Source organism: Gavia stellata, chromosome 2 (genome assembly GCF_030936135.1).
Source record: "Gavia stellata isolate bGavSte3 chromosome 2, bGavSte3.hap2, whole genome shotgun sequence".
Lineage (NCBI taxonomy): Eukaryota > Metazoa > Chordata > Aves > Gaviiformes > Gaviidae > Gavia > Gavia stellata.
The window spans coordinates 45,414,339-45,432,646 of NC_082595.1; the positions used below are offsets into that span (position 1 = coordinate 45,414,339).

General features: G+C 43.8%; 1 protein-coding gene across 1 annotated transcript in view; it reads right to left on the reverse strand.

Moving 5' to 3' along the window:
- EZR (ezrin) overlaps window positions 1-16,145 on the reverse strand; it is a 37,940-nt gene extending 21,795 nt beyond the window's left edge. Inside the window, exon 1 of the mRNA XM_059835613.1 lies at window positions 16,126-16,145. Within this exon, the coding sequence (XP_059691596.1) occupies window positions 16,126-16,137 (12 nt within the window). The 5' untranslated portion in view covers window positions 16,138-16,145. The remainder of the gene's footprint in view (window positions 1-16,125) is intronic.
- Between the last annotated feature and the right edge of the window lie 2,163 nt (window positions 16,146-18,308).

Here is an 18,308-nt window from a genome sequence, read left to right on the forward strand (position 1 = left end):
GTATTAAGACCAAAAATTGAAGTAATCTGCTTTCCACGTCAATCATTTAAAGTCATAAGCACGCAGGAACATGACTACTTGGTTATCCAAAAGCTTTCAAGGACACTTGGAGCATGTGGTAAAGGTTAATTCCTGTGTTCTCAAAGGGATGAGAAACGAGCAGGATACAGAGGAATTCCCTGGTGTGCCCTCAGACAAGCTGCTAGCCACATGACAGGCAGAGCAAGAAGGGACAAGGCCTCTAGCAGCTGTCACTTCAATGACTTGATGACTGCCTGGGAAAATCCTTTGAGTCCCCTTCCTGCCATATTAAGTCCTCTTGCTTCCCATCTCCAAACCTTAGTCTTGATTTCAAGAAGAACAGAATGGTTTTAACAGTGTTTCTAAATGGATGTCCAACACCCACTCCACACAAGCTTTTAGCCACAGAGAAGCTGGTAATGAAGCAGGCAAACAGAGCTTAACCCACCTGAAGCCCTGGTTTAGACAGTCTGAAGAAACCTTGATGGCTTGTTAGGCTGAGAAGGTAAGTTTGGCATTCAGCTCAGACCACATGAAACTGCCCATGGCGCCAAGATGATTAAATCGAAACCCAAGGTGCTAACCAATTCAAGATATTGGTGGGGAGGAAAAGAGGGAACAACTCAGACTCATTTCTGTCAGCAACAAAAAGAGCAAGACACAGTTAAGACAACTTTCACAAGTGAAGTCCTGCTTGCCCTGTGTAGGCAAGACAGGTCATTTGTAAGATCCCTACCAAATTGATTTCTGATTCTCTAACAGTGTGGCCAGCAGGAGCAGGGAGGTGATCGTGCCCCTGTACTCGGTGCTGGTGAGGCCGCACCTCAAATGCTGTGTTCAGTTTTGGGCCCCTCACTACAAGAAGAACATTGAGGTGCTGGAGTGTGTCCAGAGAAGGACGATGAAGCTGGTGAAGGGTCTAGAGCACAAGTCTTATGAGCAGCAGCTGACAGAGTGGGGTTGTTTAGCCTGGAGAAAAGGAGGCTAAGGGGAGACCTTATCACTCCCTACAACTACTTGAAAGGGGTTTGTGGTGAGGTGGGTGTTGGTCTCTTCTCCCAAGCGACAAGTGATAGGACAAAAGGAAATGGCCTCATGTTGCATCAGGGGAGGTTTAGATTGGATATTAGGAAAAATTTCTTCACCGAAAGGGTTGTCAGGCATTGGAACAGGCTGTCCAGGGAGGTGGTTGAGTCACCATCCCTGGAGGTATTCAAAAGATGTGTGGATGAGGCGCTTAGGGACATGGTTTAGTGGTGGACTTGGCAGTGCTAGGTTTATGGTTGGACTTCATGATATTAAAGGTCTTTTCCAACCTAAACAATACTATGATTCTATGCTTCTAAATCCTGGCAGTATCCCAGGACAAAACTGAAGCCATAACCAAAAAGAAAGCAGTTTTTAATTGGTTCAGAACACAGGTGCTTGGAGGGGCAAGTGGAGCACACGGCTGTTATACATAAATAAGCATTTTTAAATGCACATAGCATGCTAAAAATCCTAGACAGGAAGATGTAACTTCCTTCTCCATAGGCTGATGCTATAACACTTTAAGATTATACTTTTATGTCTGAGACTAACATACTTAAAATTAATGACAAATAGGGCCTTAGAAGGTTTGCTTGTGCATAAAAAAAAACATTACAGAACATGAGGTTTTAATCTTCCCCTGTCTTAGGATGCGTAAAATTGCCAACAAATTTGATCCAGAGAGGAAAAAAACATGCTATTGAAAAGGCAATGCCATTTGCATTAAAAAGAAAAAAAGCTTCATGAATTTTAAAAGACAACAGAAGCTGAAGACCCTACTACACTGACTGAACACTAATTCCATGACTTCAGACTGTTCAGGGTGGACTGTAACATGTTACCTACATTTCCAACTGGGACAACAGAGAGGAAGTAAAATGAAAGATGGAACTGAAGAGAGCTTCACAATATAGTTTAAATAATCGTAACACTACGGAAAGTTCTTGGACTAGACGTTACAGCAATTAGAATGGGATCTTCCTTGCTTTAGTAGTACCCTAAAGTCATGCATTTATTCTTACTTTTTTGGTTTTTTGTTGAGACATCTCTTCTAATGCTAAGTCAGTAGATCAATCCATGGGACAGGGCAGCCTTTCAGAGACTGTGCACCATACAGTATCTAACTTGGAAAATTAAAGTGCCATTTGAAAAACATTCAGAAAACATTGTCTCTTAAGGAGGCAACACATTGCCAACCAGCTCATCTTCTCTGTGTAAGACCCAAGACCTAGACAGGAACCAAAGATGACTGCCTCTTCAATCCCTCCTTCTCATAAACACAGTTTCCTGATGGGTTGCATGCACAGGTAGGTCTTTTCCTAAAGTCTGACTCTTGAGCTACAGCCTGTTCGTCCAGAATCTGTCTCTGGTTGCAGGCAACACGGTATCTTTGAAGTTGACCATCCACCTCCTGATATTTAACTGCTCCACCGTAAAACATCAGGTGGAACAGGAAAAAGCCCGCAGCCCTCCCACACAGTAAGCAAGCCATCATGGGTATTTTGCATCCTGATGCATGAAATCCAATACCCCTTAAGTTCACTTGCATAATAAAATAGTTCAGTGAAACCATGCAGTTGTGCAAGTCATTTAAAATACCATACAATTTATTTCCAGTGAATCCATAAGATAAAGGGCAGTAAATACCAACTTTTACCCATATACACAAGACAAACTAGTACTTAACGTGTCGCATATCATTATCATTATGCAGCTCTAAATGCCTCAGACAATGCTCAGGAATGTTTTCTTCCTCTTTCCAAGGAGGGATAAAGACCAGTGTCTCTTAAATAGCAGGTTTACAAGTGCAAATGCTAGTGAAGTATCTCTCCAAGTGGTGGCAATTAGTGCTATGATAATGGAGAAACCTAGATAGGCATGCCTTCCTTCTTCAGTCACTGGATGTCTGGAAATGCCAGGCAAGTACCTAGTATACGTAAGCAGATTAACCACATAGCACAGAGGGGAGAAGGGGTTTTTTTTGAAGCGCTGCACCTGCACAGCACATACGGAGAAAAACAGCATACAGGCCTGTTAAGGTTTCTTGCACATACGCAAACTGACTGTACAGCACATGGACGTGCTTGTGCTGAAGGAATATGGCCGTCTTAACAACAAATAAGAGAAAACAGTAGTATTAAGAAAGCAGTAGTATTAAGCTTGCATCTGCACTTCTGCAGGTCTACTCTTCCACCACACAAGGAATAAATACTATTGTACTTGTAATAATCAACAGACAAGCTTTTTGCCCTGAGTTGCAATGCATCTCCATGGACGAAGTAATCTCATTTCAATTTTAGCAACCAGACCTGTTCATAGACATGCATAGTGATTAGGTATCTGGTAATAGCAAAAGCAATTTCACATAGCAGCATCAGAAGGGCACTGAAACTGCTCTCTATTCCTCCACCTTCCATGCATTAATGTTCTTTGGTTCCAGGCCCAACAATAAAGAAAGATATTGTGCTAACTGATGGAGTAACTGTAGTCCTGCCTCCTGGAAACTATTTTGGGAAAACTTTCAAATTTGATTAGGGGAAAAACCCTAGAGGCTCCAGAGCTCAGAGCTGACCTGCAACACTTCAGCGTCTGCATTTCTCTGTCCTCTGCAAGTTACTGAAGTCAACAGCTAATGGTTCTGAGACTGTGGAGGGGAGAGGACAACTCTGGGCAGGTAAGTAGCTTGAATAACCCAAGAAACTGGAGAGATATTAGTTCAATTTATTATATTATTCTTTAGTACCTATAAACACCAACATATACATCTTAGTCATATGGTTTAGTTTTAGGTAGTCTGGCAAGGAGCAGGGAGTTGGACTCGATCCTTATCAGTCCCTTCCCACTTCAGATATTCTATGATTCTATGTCACGAACACAGCACTTGCAGCCAGCTCTGTTTCTTCTCTGACAAAATAACCTGCCTCATGGATCAGACCTCATCTAGTAACATATTTGATGTGGTCCCATATGACACAGACTAGGTATACAACGAATCTGAGCCATGGGAAATTAAATCTTAATGACAAGTTGGGCACCTAGATTCTCCATAGTTTCTGTCAAAGTGGGAGACGATGTAATGAATACCAAGCCAACAATCAATTCTATTCGCTGCTGCAGGACTGCCAAAGCATGACCTCCCTCCCAGTTGGACTCAGCATCTTCATCTTGCTGGAGTGACTGTAGGGACACATGTTCTGACCTCTTCATGGCAGGCCAAGACCTTGAAAGGAAGATGTGTGTGGTGGAGTAGAGGGAGTAAGAAAATGCAGTTAAATAGTCTCACGGTGCCTGGAAGGCAGAGCGCACTTACAAGTCTGCAAACAGCACCCAGTCAAGAACTAAAAAACTGTTTAGGAGGACGGAGCTAGAATTCAAAGATCTTGGTAGGTCTGAGAAATACTTACAGGTGTTGCACTTGGAGACGTGAGAATGGACAAGAGGCAGACAAAGAGATGAACAAATTACAGGCTTGCAAACAATGGGCTACAGCAGGACTGTAGACAAGGATGTGGTCTATTATAATCCCCAGAAAAACACCACATTTCCTGGTGTGATGCTATTGCATAGAAGGAAAAATTACATTCTTGAATGTATTTGTCACCGGAAGCATTACAGAAGGTGACTATTCTGTTCTGCTTGCCTGATGAATTGCCAGTCGGAATGCTGTCACCTAAATTTGAATGCTTCTTTTGGAAGAGAGCAAGTTAATGAAGGAAAGTCTGCACTAAACTGCAGGTCAGGTGTTTTGGGCTTGGTTGTGGGTTTTGGGGTGTTTTATTTGTTTGGGGTTTTTTTGTTTTGTTTCAAACTGGAGTTATTTGTTAGCATGGCACTGATCTCTGCCAAATGGAGTTGTCCGAAACATTAAGTCTTTCTAGACAAGACAGCAACTTTTAAACCCACAAGGAGGAAAACGTGAAAACCCCCTCCGATTTTGCAGGCTGGGTAATAGGAAAAGAAACAATAATTGGTGGAATGGTAAGATACTCGGATACTATATAACCACTTTCATGCAGCCTTCAGGCAACATAGGTTCAAGTCGTCCACAGTGCTACATTTTTATGATTTCAAGCATCTCCAAAAAGCTAAAATGAGAAGGCTAATGACAAACTTGCAATTTCTCTTCTGTGGGAAGGAGAATCTGATTCCTATGAGAGTGGGAAAGAGGTGTACAGCACAATACTGAAGAAAGCCTCCCAGTACCATCCACGTGTTCCTCCCCTGCCAGAACCCTTTCTGCACCACCTGCCCAACACTTAGCATTTCAGAGAGGGCAGTGGCAGCACAGCAAAATAGTCCCGAATGTTCCCTTCCACACTGCAGAGCACACAATTTGCTAACAAGGGAGAAAACCGCCTCATCAGTTCACAAAACACGAATAAGGGATGGCCTCATTGGCATCCACTTGACTGACAAGGCAAGCTCATTGCTCTGATTTAACGGGCACAGTTTCTCAGCAAACCGTGTTAAATCAAAAAGACCCGACTGTGAACCAAAATTAGCATTCCATTTCAAATCTCGGTGTGTTAAACATTGCTTCCTCATTGCAAATAAATGGGAACATTAAGTCACATTCCACTGGAATTCCACTGAGTCTATGAAGCAGACTTAGGTACTGCTACATTTGCAACAGGTAAAATTAGAATTGAATAGGCTGGTCTTTGTTCCTTAAAACCTTGCTTGCCTTCCCATGAGAGCAGGAAATACCACTGAGGGTAAATACATTTGTATATAGTAATCTAGAAAACTAGTAGTTACTTTAAAATTGTCCAGCACAGTTGTTAGCCTTAACTACTAGTCAACTCCAGTGCAACAGCTTGTACAACCGTATTTTTTTCTTTTTTTGTAGTAATCCTCAGTATTTAAGGAGCAATAACTGTATCAGCTATACTTAACTGAAATTTCCCAAGTTTATTCAAGGCAATAGGAGCCCAGGTATTTGCTGCTCTCATGTAAGGTGAAAAAGCCTTATAACAACTTCTGTGGAAGTTTTTCTGAAGAGAGAAGTGCTTTGAGGGGAAGCCAAGAATAATTTTGAAGTGAAATCTGAAAGCTTGAGACTCTTTTGGATGAAGTGGGGTAGGGGGGGCTCATGTGGGCAGGAAAATCTTGAATACCCAGATCTGGGGAACCATCCAGAAAATCCAGTTTTAGCAAAGCAGGTTGAATTTTCAGAACAAACTTCCCCCTCCCTGTCAGCATACACAAAGAGATCACAAGAAAGCCAACCCATTGGGTTTGGTTTTGCAGCCAGGTCACTTGACTCTTTGTGAGATAGCATGAAACCTTCCTTATAATTAAACATGAACATAATCCTAGAACATAAATTCAAACTTTTTTAGTTTATTTGTGCAGCAGAAGACGCCATAGTAAATTACACGCCTATCTCAGTTTCCTTAACCAAAGCCTGATATACCTTCTGTCAGCATGTAACTGCATAGCAGGCATCTGCATGAAAAGCTGAGAAGCGGCCATAGCTGTAATTCAGTTCTTTATCTTAGGTGAAGCAGTAACACTCTGAATGCCAGAAGATCATGAAGATTTCATGCAGGTGTGGCAAGCACACGTGACCTTGCATCTCTGACAGCCCTGGTTTCCAAATGACTAAACCTCAACCAGACTTCCAGCATTCTCCACCTCTGGTCAGCTCTGTACATTTAACATTAGTTGCTCAGTGAAACAGTAAAACCAAGCAAGTACTCTTCTCAGAGAAAAAAATAATCTTTCTCCACCCACCAGTTTCCCCCAACTCTTTCCTAACAAGCAAACTGCATCATTCTGTCCTGAGTTAGGAAGTTGAAAATTTGAGAGACAAAGGCCTTTTTAAAATTTTTAAATTAAAATTTTTTAAAATTTAAAATTACCTAGGGACAGCCCTGTGTTCTCACAAGACAAAGCAGCTTAATCCTGAAAGGCTCCAGGATATTGCCCTTAAACAAAACCCCATACACTTAGGGAGCCCAGATGTTTTTCAGGCAAAACACTTGCTCTTACTTTCTCTGAGGGCTGTAGGAATGGACAGACAAGGCTAAGAAGTGGCAGGAGGGTTTATGGCGTTCTGTTGAAATACATTAACATTTACTTTAAGACTCACTGATGCTGTATAATACTCTATTAGCATTGTCGGAATATCTGCGTACAAGCAGCAGTCTGTTCTTTGAAGAAGAAACACACAGCCAGTGACAGCAGGCTCAGCACAGCACTATTGCGTGGATGAGCCATTTGCCTCCAACGGATGTTAGGATGCATTTAGGAACACAGACTGCAGCAACAATAGGTCCTTTGTACCTAAAGGATAAATACAGAGGGAAACTTCAGGCCACTGGATCAAACTCCTTCGTACACAGACTGTTTTATTTGTGACAGCTGTTGCATCTAATTAAACATAATGAAGTTGCGAGACTAAGCTTTACACATGAAGTTTAAAGAAAGCCCCACAACCAATCCTGAAATAAGCTTTATCTCCAGAAGTCACTCAGAGTCCAGAATGAATCAGACCACCTTTTGTGGTCTTCCATCAGAAACAACAGCATGAGGCCAAGTGCAGATAACATAGACGTTTAAGATCTCAAGTTTTATTATAATTTCAGAGTCTTTTAAACCAGTTAACATCTTCAATATTTATGCGAGTCAGCTACATAGAGTAATATGATCTTTCTGCAATCCCCGCAAGGGAAAATAAAAAGTAACTGAGTATCTTACAGTCTTGATGCAGAACACAAACACCATTTCATACCTCTGCTTGGCTTTTTCAATTTGGAAATGACAGGCACTCAACAATTTATGAAAAAGCTGAACTTCACAGTACCAAGTCACAACAAACAGGGGCAAGATCTGAAGGCATGAATAATCTAAATAAAAGCTGTAATAGCCTCAGAGCTTCCCCTGAATCCAAGCACCGATACTGGTTCCTTTTATTCCAATGCTTATGCAGAGGCCTAAGTTCTAGAGAGCAATGTGCGTGGAAAACCCAGAGCCAATTCAAAGAGTCAAAAGTCTGACAGATACTCACTTGGAGACCAGGCAACAAAGCACACAGCTCTCAACACTTTCAATAGAACCTGTATGAACAGTACCAGCACAAGGTACAATGACCGTTCTTCTGAGGTGGAAGAGCGGCACATTATACTGGAGCAGGGTGGGCTGTGTGAACACAAGGAGAGTCTATGACTTACTCTCTCACAGAATTATGCCCTGAGAGTTTAAGGGGACCAAGAACCAATTGTTGGAGAGATGTACTCTTCCCAGACGGAGACATTGCAGATGCAAAGCAGTATTTTCATCAGATGTGAACTGAAAGAAGCTCAAGGATGTGCAATTTCCATGCAATTTCCATGCAAGGATCAACTAAGCTGGTTAGGACTTCTCAGTTTGGAAGAAAATTAACTGAGGCTAGGATGTAAGAGCATATAAATTAATGAGTTACATGAACAGGGTGGACAAGGACCACATGTTCATTGCTCTACCAATAGAATAACATCAACACTGAACAAAAAAAAAAGTTTTTCAAATAGTGCTATAGCAAGGAGTTTTGTAGGTAACTTTCCAAACAATGTGAAAGTTATCTAGGACAGCCTTTGTTAAAGCAGATACTGGATGCTGGAATTCACATGGTTTCAAGGGGGACTGGACAAGTCCACAGAAATCCATTTAGTAACTCATTATATAGGAACTTTCAGCCTCCAATACCTCAGCAGGTCAGAGGAAAAGCAATGGTGCGTATCTTTGAAATACTCTTCCTCAGGCATTAGCTTTTGGCCAACATCGGAGGTATGCTATTAGGCTACAGGGGCTTTCTTTCTGCCTGACCTAGCAAGGCCAGCCATGTTCTCATAGAAGTCAAAGTGCAGAAGGAATATGAACTCCATTTACTTAAGGAGAAATAGCAGTGTAACAAGTTGCACAAGGCCTGGTAATGATGTATGTTCATTCTGCATTCTCGGTAAGAATCCATTTGTCAAAGAGGGATCTATTGATTTGATAACCCACTCTTCTGTTTTACCTGTTCCATAATCAGGCTCTTTCATTTTACCTCATGGACTTCAGTGGAACGTACCACATGGTATTTGTGAAATTTATGAGAGGGATTATGTGATGTGATCACCTCTGATAGCTTGATAACCTGATCTACGTCCAATACAGTACAATGCTTACACTTGCCAACAAGGTACTTCAAACAGCATGCAACAGGTACTATTTGCTCCCAGATAAAGGTAGGTCATTGCAAGTCCTGGAATGTCACCTAAGCACAAAGAGATTGCTCTTGAGAAGTTATAGATCATACAGCAAAAGTGATTGGAAGGATCGGCAAAATACCCTTCCTGACCCCTAGAACAGCTTGAGGGCTTATGAGATGAAACTCTTCACATGCCCTTTGCTATAGAAGTGTGATGGCAAACAAATATGCACCGGTGATTCCTAAAGTGTACCCAGAGCACAGTGGGGGCAGAAAAAGTAACTTTCAAAAGTTTGCCTGCAGATCAGTTTTTAAAGGGGAAAGCTATTCTCTCTCACACTGAGATCACCTAATATCAATTATGCAAATCCACCCATCAATTCACACCACATACTTTGTGCACCAGGAAATTTCTATAATCACTTATCTCTACAGAGACAAAAAGTTAAGCACACTAAGTTTTCACAATTAAAGTGTATTCAGCTGGATGTTAAAGAATAACTTTAGCTCCCATGAAGAACTCTGAAGCCCACATCCTACAGTACAGACTTTGAAGTCCTCTACTGGGCTACACAGGCTAAATTCAGGCACCCTGATACAAATGTGAGATTCTTTAATTTCAACTTCTTCAGGTAGCAGGCAGCTCACAGATCTGCTCTCTGCATCTGCAGAACAGTGGTCTCTTGGCAGAACCGAGCAGCTCTAGACCCATTTCATAAGGCTGCTCAAGATTCATCAACAGGATGCCTGTCCGCCCGCACCCCCAGAGGAGCCTCTCTCACACACATTCCACACTGAGGTTAGAACAAGGCCGTTAAGGACATTTTCATGCAAAAATCAAGAGAGGAAGCGATGGTGGCAGTGATGCCTCTGAGTTTTACACAATAGCTAGAGCACTTGCTCATGAAAGTGGAAAGGAGAAGCAAGCGCGCAATAACCCTCTCTCAAACAGGGCAATTCCATACTACCTTCTCAAAGCTAGCAGAAGGCTACAGACCTTGTGTAGGGGTCCATTGAGCCTACACAGTAGGTAGCCAAATACAAGTCCTTGGTCATCAAGCAACAGTTTCTCTTGCTTACTCAATTAGAAGATGTGGGTCCTGCATTTTAATTCTTAGACTCAGGATTTTTATTTTAACTGACAGCTGATAGTACTGGCTGCTCATCAGTCCCAGCTGAGCACATTGCTGCTACTCATGCTCTGAAAGATGAAAGCACATGCAGAGAAGGCAGGTGATTTTTCCCTGAAGAAGGAAACTAGATAGAAGTAGGAAATAAAGAAAAACCAAATCTGGATATGAACAGATGAGCAATATGGAGGCATTATGGTTAGCTGTTACACTGAGCTATGCCTTGTTTCCAGCCTCACATAGCAACAATATTCTCCCTTTCCTAGGGGAAAGGATCCAGTACACTCTTCAGTAAAAGCCAGAGTCTTCGGTTGCTTCTGCAAAGAGCCATACTTCTCAGCTCAGAGGCTAAGTGTTATCTAACACTGAAACCAGGCTTCAAAGCAAGCACACAACACAGCTAAAATACATTACTTAACACAGTGTGCAGTGTGGTTCAGTGATCTTGGGCAGCATTGCCTTCCTTCAAGGTCAATCGAGTGATTATGGGATTTACAGTGCACATAAAGCTCTTTGGAGACAGAGTGCCAAACAAGAACGACACTGATGCAGGAATCTTCAGTGGTCATCAAGAAGTCTTATTCTCAAAAAGTCCTGACATACTGCAGCTTTTTTTTGTGGACAGAGGAAGACGTTCATGTGGGCGGAGGGAGAAGAACAGGAAGGCTTATCCCCCCTCCTCTGCCCTTTAAGAAGGTTAAGAAATTCTTTAAGTAGCAACTAACATAACAGTTAACACCCTTGATTTCTCTGCAGCAGCTAACATCCCAGAACAAACTGCCCTCAGAAATGCTTACTCAGCTCATGCAGTAATTCAGGGTTTTTTGCACAATTGTGAGCTCATTCTCTTATAATTTGAATCATCTGTTAACTACTCCCTAAATTTACTATTAATAGAATCCTCCACCTTCCTTTTGCAGCAATGAGTGGGAGTTACCACATTTGGCAAATGGAAGCTTCCTTACATTTCCATTTTGCACCAGAGTACACACCTTCTGGTATCAAGTACACCACACACCGTATCATATGTTGTACTGCAATTGGTGTGTACAAGGAAAGGATAAGATTTTATTCCTCACTAAATCTATAGCTATCCATAAGCTAAGAGTATTTTAATTAATTAAGAGCACTTAAGGATATGAAAAAATATTTTTATTTCAGTCCAGTTATAGCAATCTGCTGTGAAGAACTCTGAAATAAAACTGCTATGTGTGGTTAGAAGATACCCAGTCAAGAATAAATTGGGAAGATTTGGGAACAATTATTAATTATTTGTATTTCAAATAAATTCCTGTCACTACACTTGCACCTCTTTCGGCTGGCTTATCACAAACTTGTTGAATTTTAATGCCATAATCTGTTCACCGACAGCTAAAGGTTTGGCAGAAGATTTGCAAGCTTTCTTGAATATACAAAAAAGAACTTCACAACATCAAACAGGTATGGAGGACTTGTCTAACCACTTAATGCCTAGCACACACTAGCACATTATTAACACAGGGCTGGGAAAAACCTTTTGAGTCATCAGTTCCAGTTCCCCACTCCTACAGCAGCAGCATTAAATTGTGTCCCTGTCAAACTTTATCTTAAGGGATGTTAGGTCTTGGAATAGTCTCCTAATAAAACCAACAAGGGAAGAAGAAAACCCCACCCACCCACAAAAAAAAGCCACCACACACACACTTAACTGCTCTAATGTTTAAAAGTCTCTTAAACTACAAGTTCTGCTTAAAGCAGTTCTTCCTCCTCTTTGGCACTTAAATACCTTACATTTTATACAGGTGAAGGAAGAGGTAACTTGTTTAATTCTACTAGGCTAAACTAGCCAGGCACTCTTACCGTGATGTGGCTTTCTGCCTCTAGACATCCCAAAACCCTTCTCTAGGTTCTGCTTTGAATTTGTCTCTCCTGGACATAGATGATAAGTGCAACCTATATCCAAGGAAAGATCTCACTAGCACCTTCTATTAACGCTTTCTGTTATAGAAACCCTACACATTGCAGATCATAGAGACAACAAGACAGTCATCTTACCACTGATTTATCCATATCCTTCTATCTTATATAGTGAGGAACCTTTTTCGCCCACCCGTCCAAGTTTAATTATTGCAATGGGACCTTATTACCCCAGTCATTCAATCACCTTAATATGGTGGCCCTCTGCATCAATAATACCTCCCCCTCAAACAGCATGGCATTAGCAGATTTCATTACTATGCTCAGCTTTCTGACCACAGGCCATTAGTAAAGGGATTAAAAATGGTGCACCTTGGTATTATTCACTTGTATTTTCTCTTTAGTCCCAGAAGCTGTTAGACTGCATTTACTGCTGTCCTCTTTTTACAGTTTTATATATATGCACACAAGTACTAGAAGTTCTTGCATGACACTACATCAAATGTCCTACTGCAAAGCTGACTTCATTTCTTGTGAAGCTTTAAGTTTTTTCCCCAAGAGGAAACAAAAAAAATCCACCTTTGATAAAGTAACAGAGAATGCTGGTAATTAACAGGTCTATAGAACAGAGATCACATTTCCTTCTCCTTCTGTAAGTAATGTTCATTAGCCTGCAGCTATGCTGTTCTAGCCACAATTTATTAGATTGGTTTGTTTTGCACAAGGATATAATTCAGCTAAAGCACCATCCATTCAATGAGTCAAACAGAAATAAACTAGTAACATGCATGTAGGAAAAACACAGACAGTCCAGTAATGAAAAGATGCAAGGCTGACCAAGTAAGTTTATTCAGCATTTCACTTGCTTTCAGGTAACACAGCAAGACTTGGACAAGATGACATCTCTTGCATTTCCTTAGATAATAATTCACCACCTGTGAAACCTAATGAACCTCTGTACAGACTAGATGGAAATTATGTATCTGAACTGGTGATGAACTCCCAGCCATAAACCCTTATGCACTGGGTACAAGAAGTTATATATTTATAGCTTACCTCAGAGAGATTTTGTTACCGTGTAACTGTTACACATGGCAGAATGTCTGTCTTAAATTATACATTAACACTTCCCTATATTAACAAATATATTTATTTCAGACTTATTTTCCAGACTGTTGCTAAATTTTGTTTTAAGCACTGTAGACATGTATCAGATCCAACTAATTATAAGTAAATGTTACCACAGAATATGGAATACAGTTAGCTTTCTAGCACTTCACTTTGGTACTCAATTAAAACACAAAATCACTAACATTCTAGTGTTAATGGACTTACTATTTCTTTATTGTGAAAGAATAAGTTCCAAACACTATCTGTAAGCTTTGTGTGTGCTTGCATACTTTTGTTAAAACAAAAACAAAAGCTTCATATAAAGGTTTAACTTAGTGGGGGTGGGTGGGGGGGGCAGTGCCAAAAATTTTGCTTTTGTTTACAAGCAAAGATAAGATGACAACTGGTGACCAGTTTGTCAAACTTCACCCACAGCAGCATGAAGTCTGCCAAGCAACATCATATGTACTTATGCCAAGCAGACAAAACACATGCAAACAAGCATAGGTAATATGTAGTACCCATGTCAAATACCCATCAGAAACTAAAACTGCCTCCCTGTGCATCCCAAGAGTTTACTCTACCATTCCTCATGCGTACCAAAGGCTGCTGTCATGTTCATCCTGAGCACAGTTCTGCCACTGGAGTTACAGCTTCACATCCTCTCCCCCTGCTCCCTGCAAACTGACAGGAATCCTATTTAGCTGTATTAAGACCAAATGAGCCGGCTTGGGAAGGATCCAAATCCAGTCTCAGTCTGAAGCAGTCAGACCAAACAGCGTGTTTTATTAAAATAACTTCTGCAAAATGCCTCTTTTCTGTTTACAGTAAGGAGGCAGTTAGCCCTACTGAACAGCACAAATTATTGGAAGTCTTGTCCCTAAATCCCATGCAGTAGGTCACATCTCTGAAATCATTAGAGTGCAACTGTCTTTCCCCAGCGGAAGGTGGTTTACACCATCCACCTTTGTTATTCACTGGCTAGTCAGCCAAGAAACAAACAAAAATCACCATCTATGAGGTAATATGAACATAGTCATGCCAGGTAAAAGGATGAACACGGCTGTAATTTTTTTTTTTTTTTTTTTGTTAAAGAGATTGAAGAGTTTTTCCACACCTATCCATCGCTTCCAGTACAACTTAGTCCTAAACCAGGATTTCAGATTATTCTGACCAGGATACTTCAAGAAAACACTCTGTAGTTAGCAAATGGCTAATAAGGCAGAGAGAGATTATTCACACACAACCTTTTATATCCATGCTTTGTAAATTATGTATTTTCTCCCCCATTTGCAGAAGGGTCTTTTCAGTATACATTTTTTATATGCAGTAATGGGTCACCTCCTACTGATTAAATATACCCAGGGAGACTGAAGATCTAGCAGTTCTTAAAAGGATTGAGCAAATATTTTTATAGGTTTACAGAAACTGCAATGTAAGTTAACCTAAGCACTCCTTTTTTTTGGCGAAAAAAAAAGGTAAGTCAAACTAACTTTAACATTACGTTGTTAAAACATCAATTGCTTATTACCATAAAGATTAGCTTGTTTACTCCCATTTCACAAGGTGTAGCTAATACTCACATAAGTCCTTCACTGCACTGCATTTTAAGAAATACTGCCTCTACTGAAAAATAGATAGCGACAACAATCTGTTCTGATTATGCTCTTCAGAGTTCAAAAGTGCGTCTGCTCCAATGACTGCTCAAAGCTTTGCATTAGGCAGTTAGTTCCTCAAGGGAACTGTTGTTTCTAACTAGCAGAACAGTAGCAAATTGTAAAACAAAACAAGCAAAAAAAACCCACTAGGAAATCGAGGTGGGGGAGGTTGAAAAAGATAGCCAAGATTTTTAAACTGAAAAAAAAAAAAAAAGGTACAAGAAGAAGAAACAGGTTTTTGGTAATGACTATTAAAGACTACTGTGGAGAACTGCATTAAGAGTCCCTGGCATTTAGTTTTTAGATCACAAAGCAAGGGGAAAAAAGTTTCTCATATGTTTACAGAGAAATACTCGCTTCCTGTAGATAAATACACAGGCCATGCAAATACTAAATGGAAGCCAGCACAGTTTTGCCACCTCTCGTTACGTGGGAGCGTCACAAAACCTCTTCTAAGAGTCGCTCGGGAGGTCTCTCTGTTTCTAGCACGGCAGCATCGCAGAAGACGGAGTAACCCACCGTCTGACCTCCCTCGAGCACAGCTCCCGCGGCTCCTTCCCCCTCTCCCCGCGGCGGCGGGGCGGGGGCGCGGCGCCCCGCCGGGCGGTGGGAAGGCGAGGCGCACCTCCAGCCCAGCCAGGCGCCTCCGTCGGGCCAGCGGCCCTGCGCCCGCCGCTGCCCGGCCCGGCCCTTACAGCTCCAGCACCGCTCCGGGGCGCACGCAACGTCTCAAGCAAGCCGCCAAGGCGCTCGAGTTATTCCTCCTGCTTAAAGCAGCCGCTTATTTGGTTCTGGAGCGCTTGTGTGAACTGCGGGGGTGCCCGCAGCTCCCTCCTCGTACCGCAGAGAACTCCTACGGGTGTCCGAGCCGAAAAACCCCATCCCAGCACGGGGCGCCCGGGCCGCGGGCACGGCGGGAACTGAGGCTCAGCCTTTCCAGCCCGGAGGCGGCAGGGCTCCGGGAAAAGACCGCGCCGCAGCACCGGGAGGTGACCGCCCCGTCAGGCGCCCGTGCTCGGGCAGCCCCTAACGGCCAGCGCCGGGCGGGCCCCGCTACGGCCCTACAGGGCGAGCGCCTCCCTCCCTCCCCCTGTGCCCCACTCACCGGCTTCGGCATTTTGAGGGCTGCTGGTGCTTCTCCTACTCCCAAGACAAACGTTCATGCAGCGGCTGCCCCGCCTCAGCCGAGCGCCCTGTGAGGAGGAGGAGGAGGAGGAGGAAGGAGCCGCTCCCGGCCACGGCGACAGCACAGCCCACGAGTGCGGCGCCGGCCGCCCAGGCAGCGGTTAAGTACGCAGGTGGGGCCGCGGCGGTGACTCACCGCCGCCGGCCATTACCCGCCGCTCCCCCCGGCGCTTTCCGAGCGCGGGACCGGCCTTGCCCACCCGCCGGGCACCCCCGCTAGCCTCGCTTCGACGCCCCTGGGGCGCAGGGGGGACCCGGGTCTGGAGTCTCCAGCCGCCCCCCAGCCCCTGCGGGGTGAGAGGCGGGCGGGGCCGCCCGCGAACCGTCGGGCAACAGGTGCGGGGGGGGGGGGCGCCGCTGCCCCGGGAACCCGCCGGGCACAGCCGAGCTGCGGCGGGGCCTCCGTTCCCCGCACCCGTGGCCCCCCGCGGGGAGACCCTCATCCCCGGCACCGAGCACCACCACCCTTCCCACCGCAACATGGCCGCCAGGGCGAGCCCCGCCGCCACGCCCGCACCTGCCGCCGCCAGCCGCGCCGGGGGCCCAGCAGGCAGGGCCCCTCCCGGTGCGGCTCGGCGGGGACGGCGTTTCCCAAGCGGGCGGGTGGCTCGGGAAAGGTGTCCGGCGTAGGGGAGGGAGAGGAGTCAGAGGCAGAGCTGCCGTGTATGGAGTCACCGGCTGCGCCTGCCTCCAGCCTGGGCCCCCGGGAACGGGGAATGAGTTACTCTTTCTTGTAATGATGGGTGCTAGCACTGCTTGTGTTTTATTGCTACTCTGCAATAGCCAGTGCGTTTCTTGAAGTCCAAAGTCAGAAGATACGATTACTTAACAAAACACGGGATTTCTTTGTGTATTAAAGCACATTTTTCAGCAATGGCAGCAAGAGAGAAAAGTTTGAAAATCCATCTAAGCTCAGAAACTGGAAAACAAAGAGTATACTTCAGTTGGCCCTGATCTTTCATCAAGACCAAAAAAGATAACGCAAGTAGCCTAACAGTTTATAGGCATACAAAGATGACAAAGTCTGTGTTTCAGCCCGCTGTTCCTTCTCCCTCCTCATCCATGAACGCACTCCTGCAGACAAAGCGTCTGCCAGCTCGGCAGGAGCTGCTGCCCTCCCACAGCATCTCCTCGCTTGGCTGGTCGCAAGAGCGCGTTGTATTTACATAGTCATGGGCAACGGCCTGTAGGACGCAGCTCTTCCGCTGTGCCGGCAATGGCATGTAGCTGAGCTGTAAGATTAAGGAAATCGCTCAGCCTGTGCCCAAGTTGCTGTCTGCAGTGTCTTCAAGCAGCGTCTGGCTGTTTGGCCAGAAAAGGCACAGACGGGAACAGGGAGGCACAGAAACAAGGTGAATAACAACCCACTAAATGGAAAATATATAGGGCAGGGGAGAGCCTGGGAAATATCAAGGGATGGTAACAAAAAGGCCAGCCCTAACATTACAGTTCCTGCATTGGAGAAGATCCAAATGGTGTCTTCCCTCACAGAGTCCACTAGACAGCAATTGGTAGTGCCACATTAAAATAAAAGAATCGTTACTGCGTCAGGTCTGTGGGAGAAAGGGTAGGGGAGTCACGTCGGAGGCTGGGAGAATTCATGGTTATATTCCCTTCCTGCTATATGATCCTCAGGGATTAAAGGAGGCTTTACCATCAAAGCGGAGCCATGGGGGTGGCAGCTTGCAACAGCAGGTGAAAACAAATAGTCTTAAGCTGAACAGCTTCTAAGAAAAGGGCCATGGGATCAAACATCTTTGGGAAACAGATATGGCCTCCATTTTCAGATGGAACAATTCCACTGAGATTTACTTGGATTGGGTTAATTTAACAAAATATGACTTGTGAGGAGACTTTCTATGCTCTTCTGTTATGCCATAAATTATGCTGGGATTCATGCCTTATTCAGTAGGATGATACTGGAGATGGACCAGACCAGATTATCACAGTGTTTTGGGTAGGCTGCCAAGCACAAGGAACAACTGTTCCAAGTAAGGAGTGCTGTAAGAACCCAGCTTTTGCAGCTCTCACTCAGAACCCTAAGTGGTGTTCATGGATTTTTGGGGGGATGGAAAAGGATAGAGATGAGATATGTTCATTCCT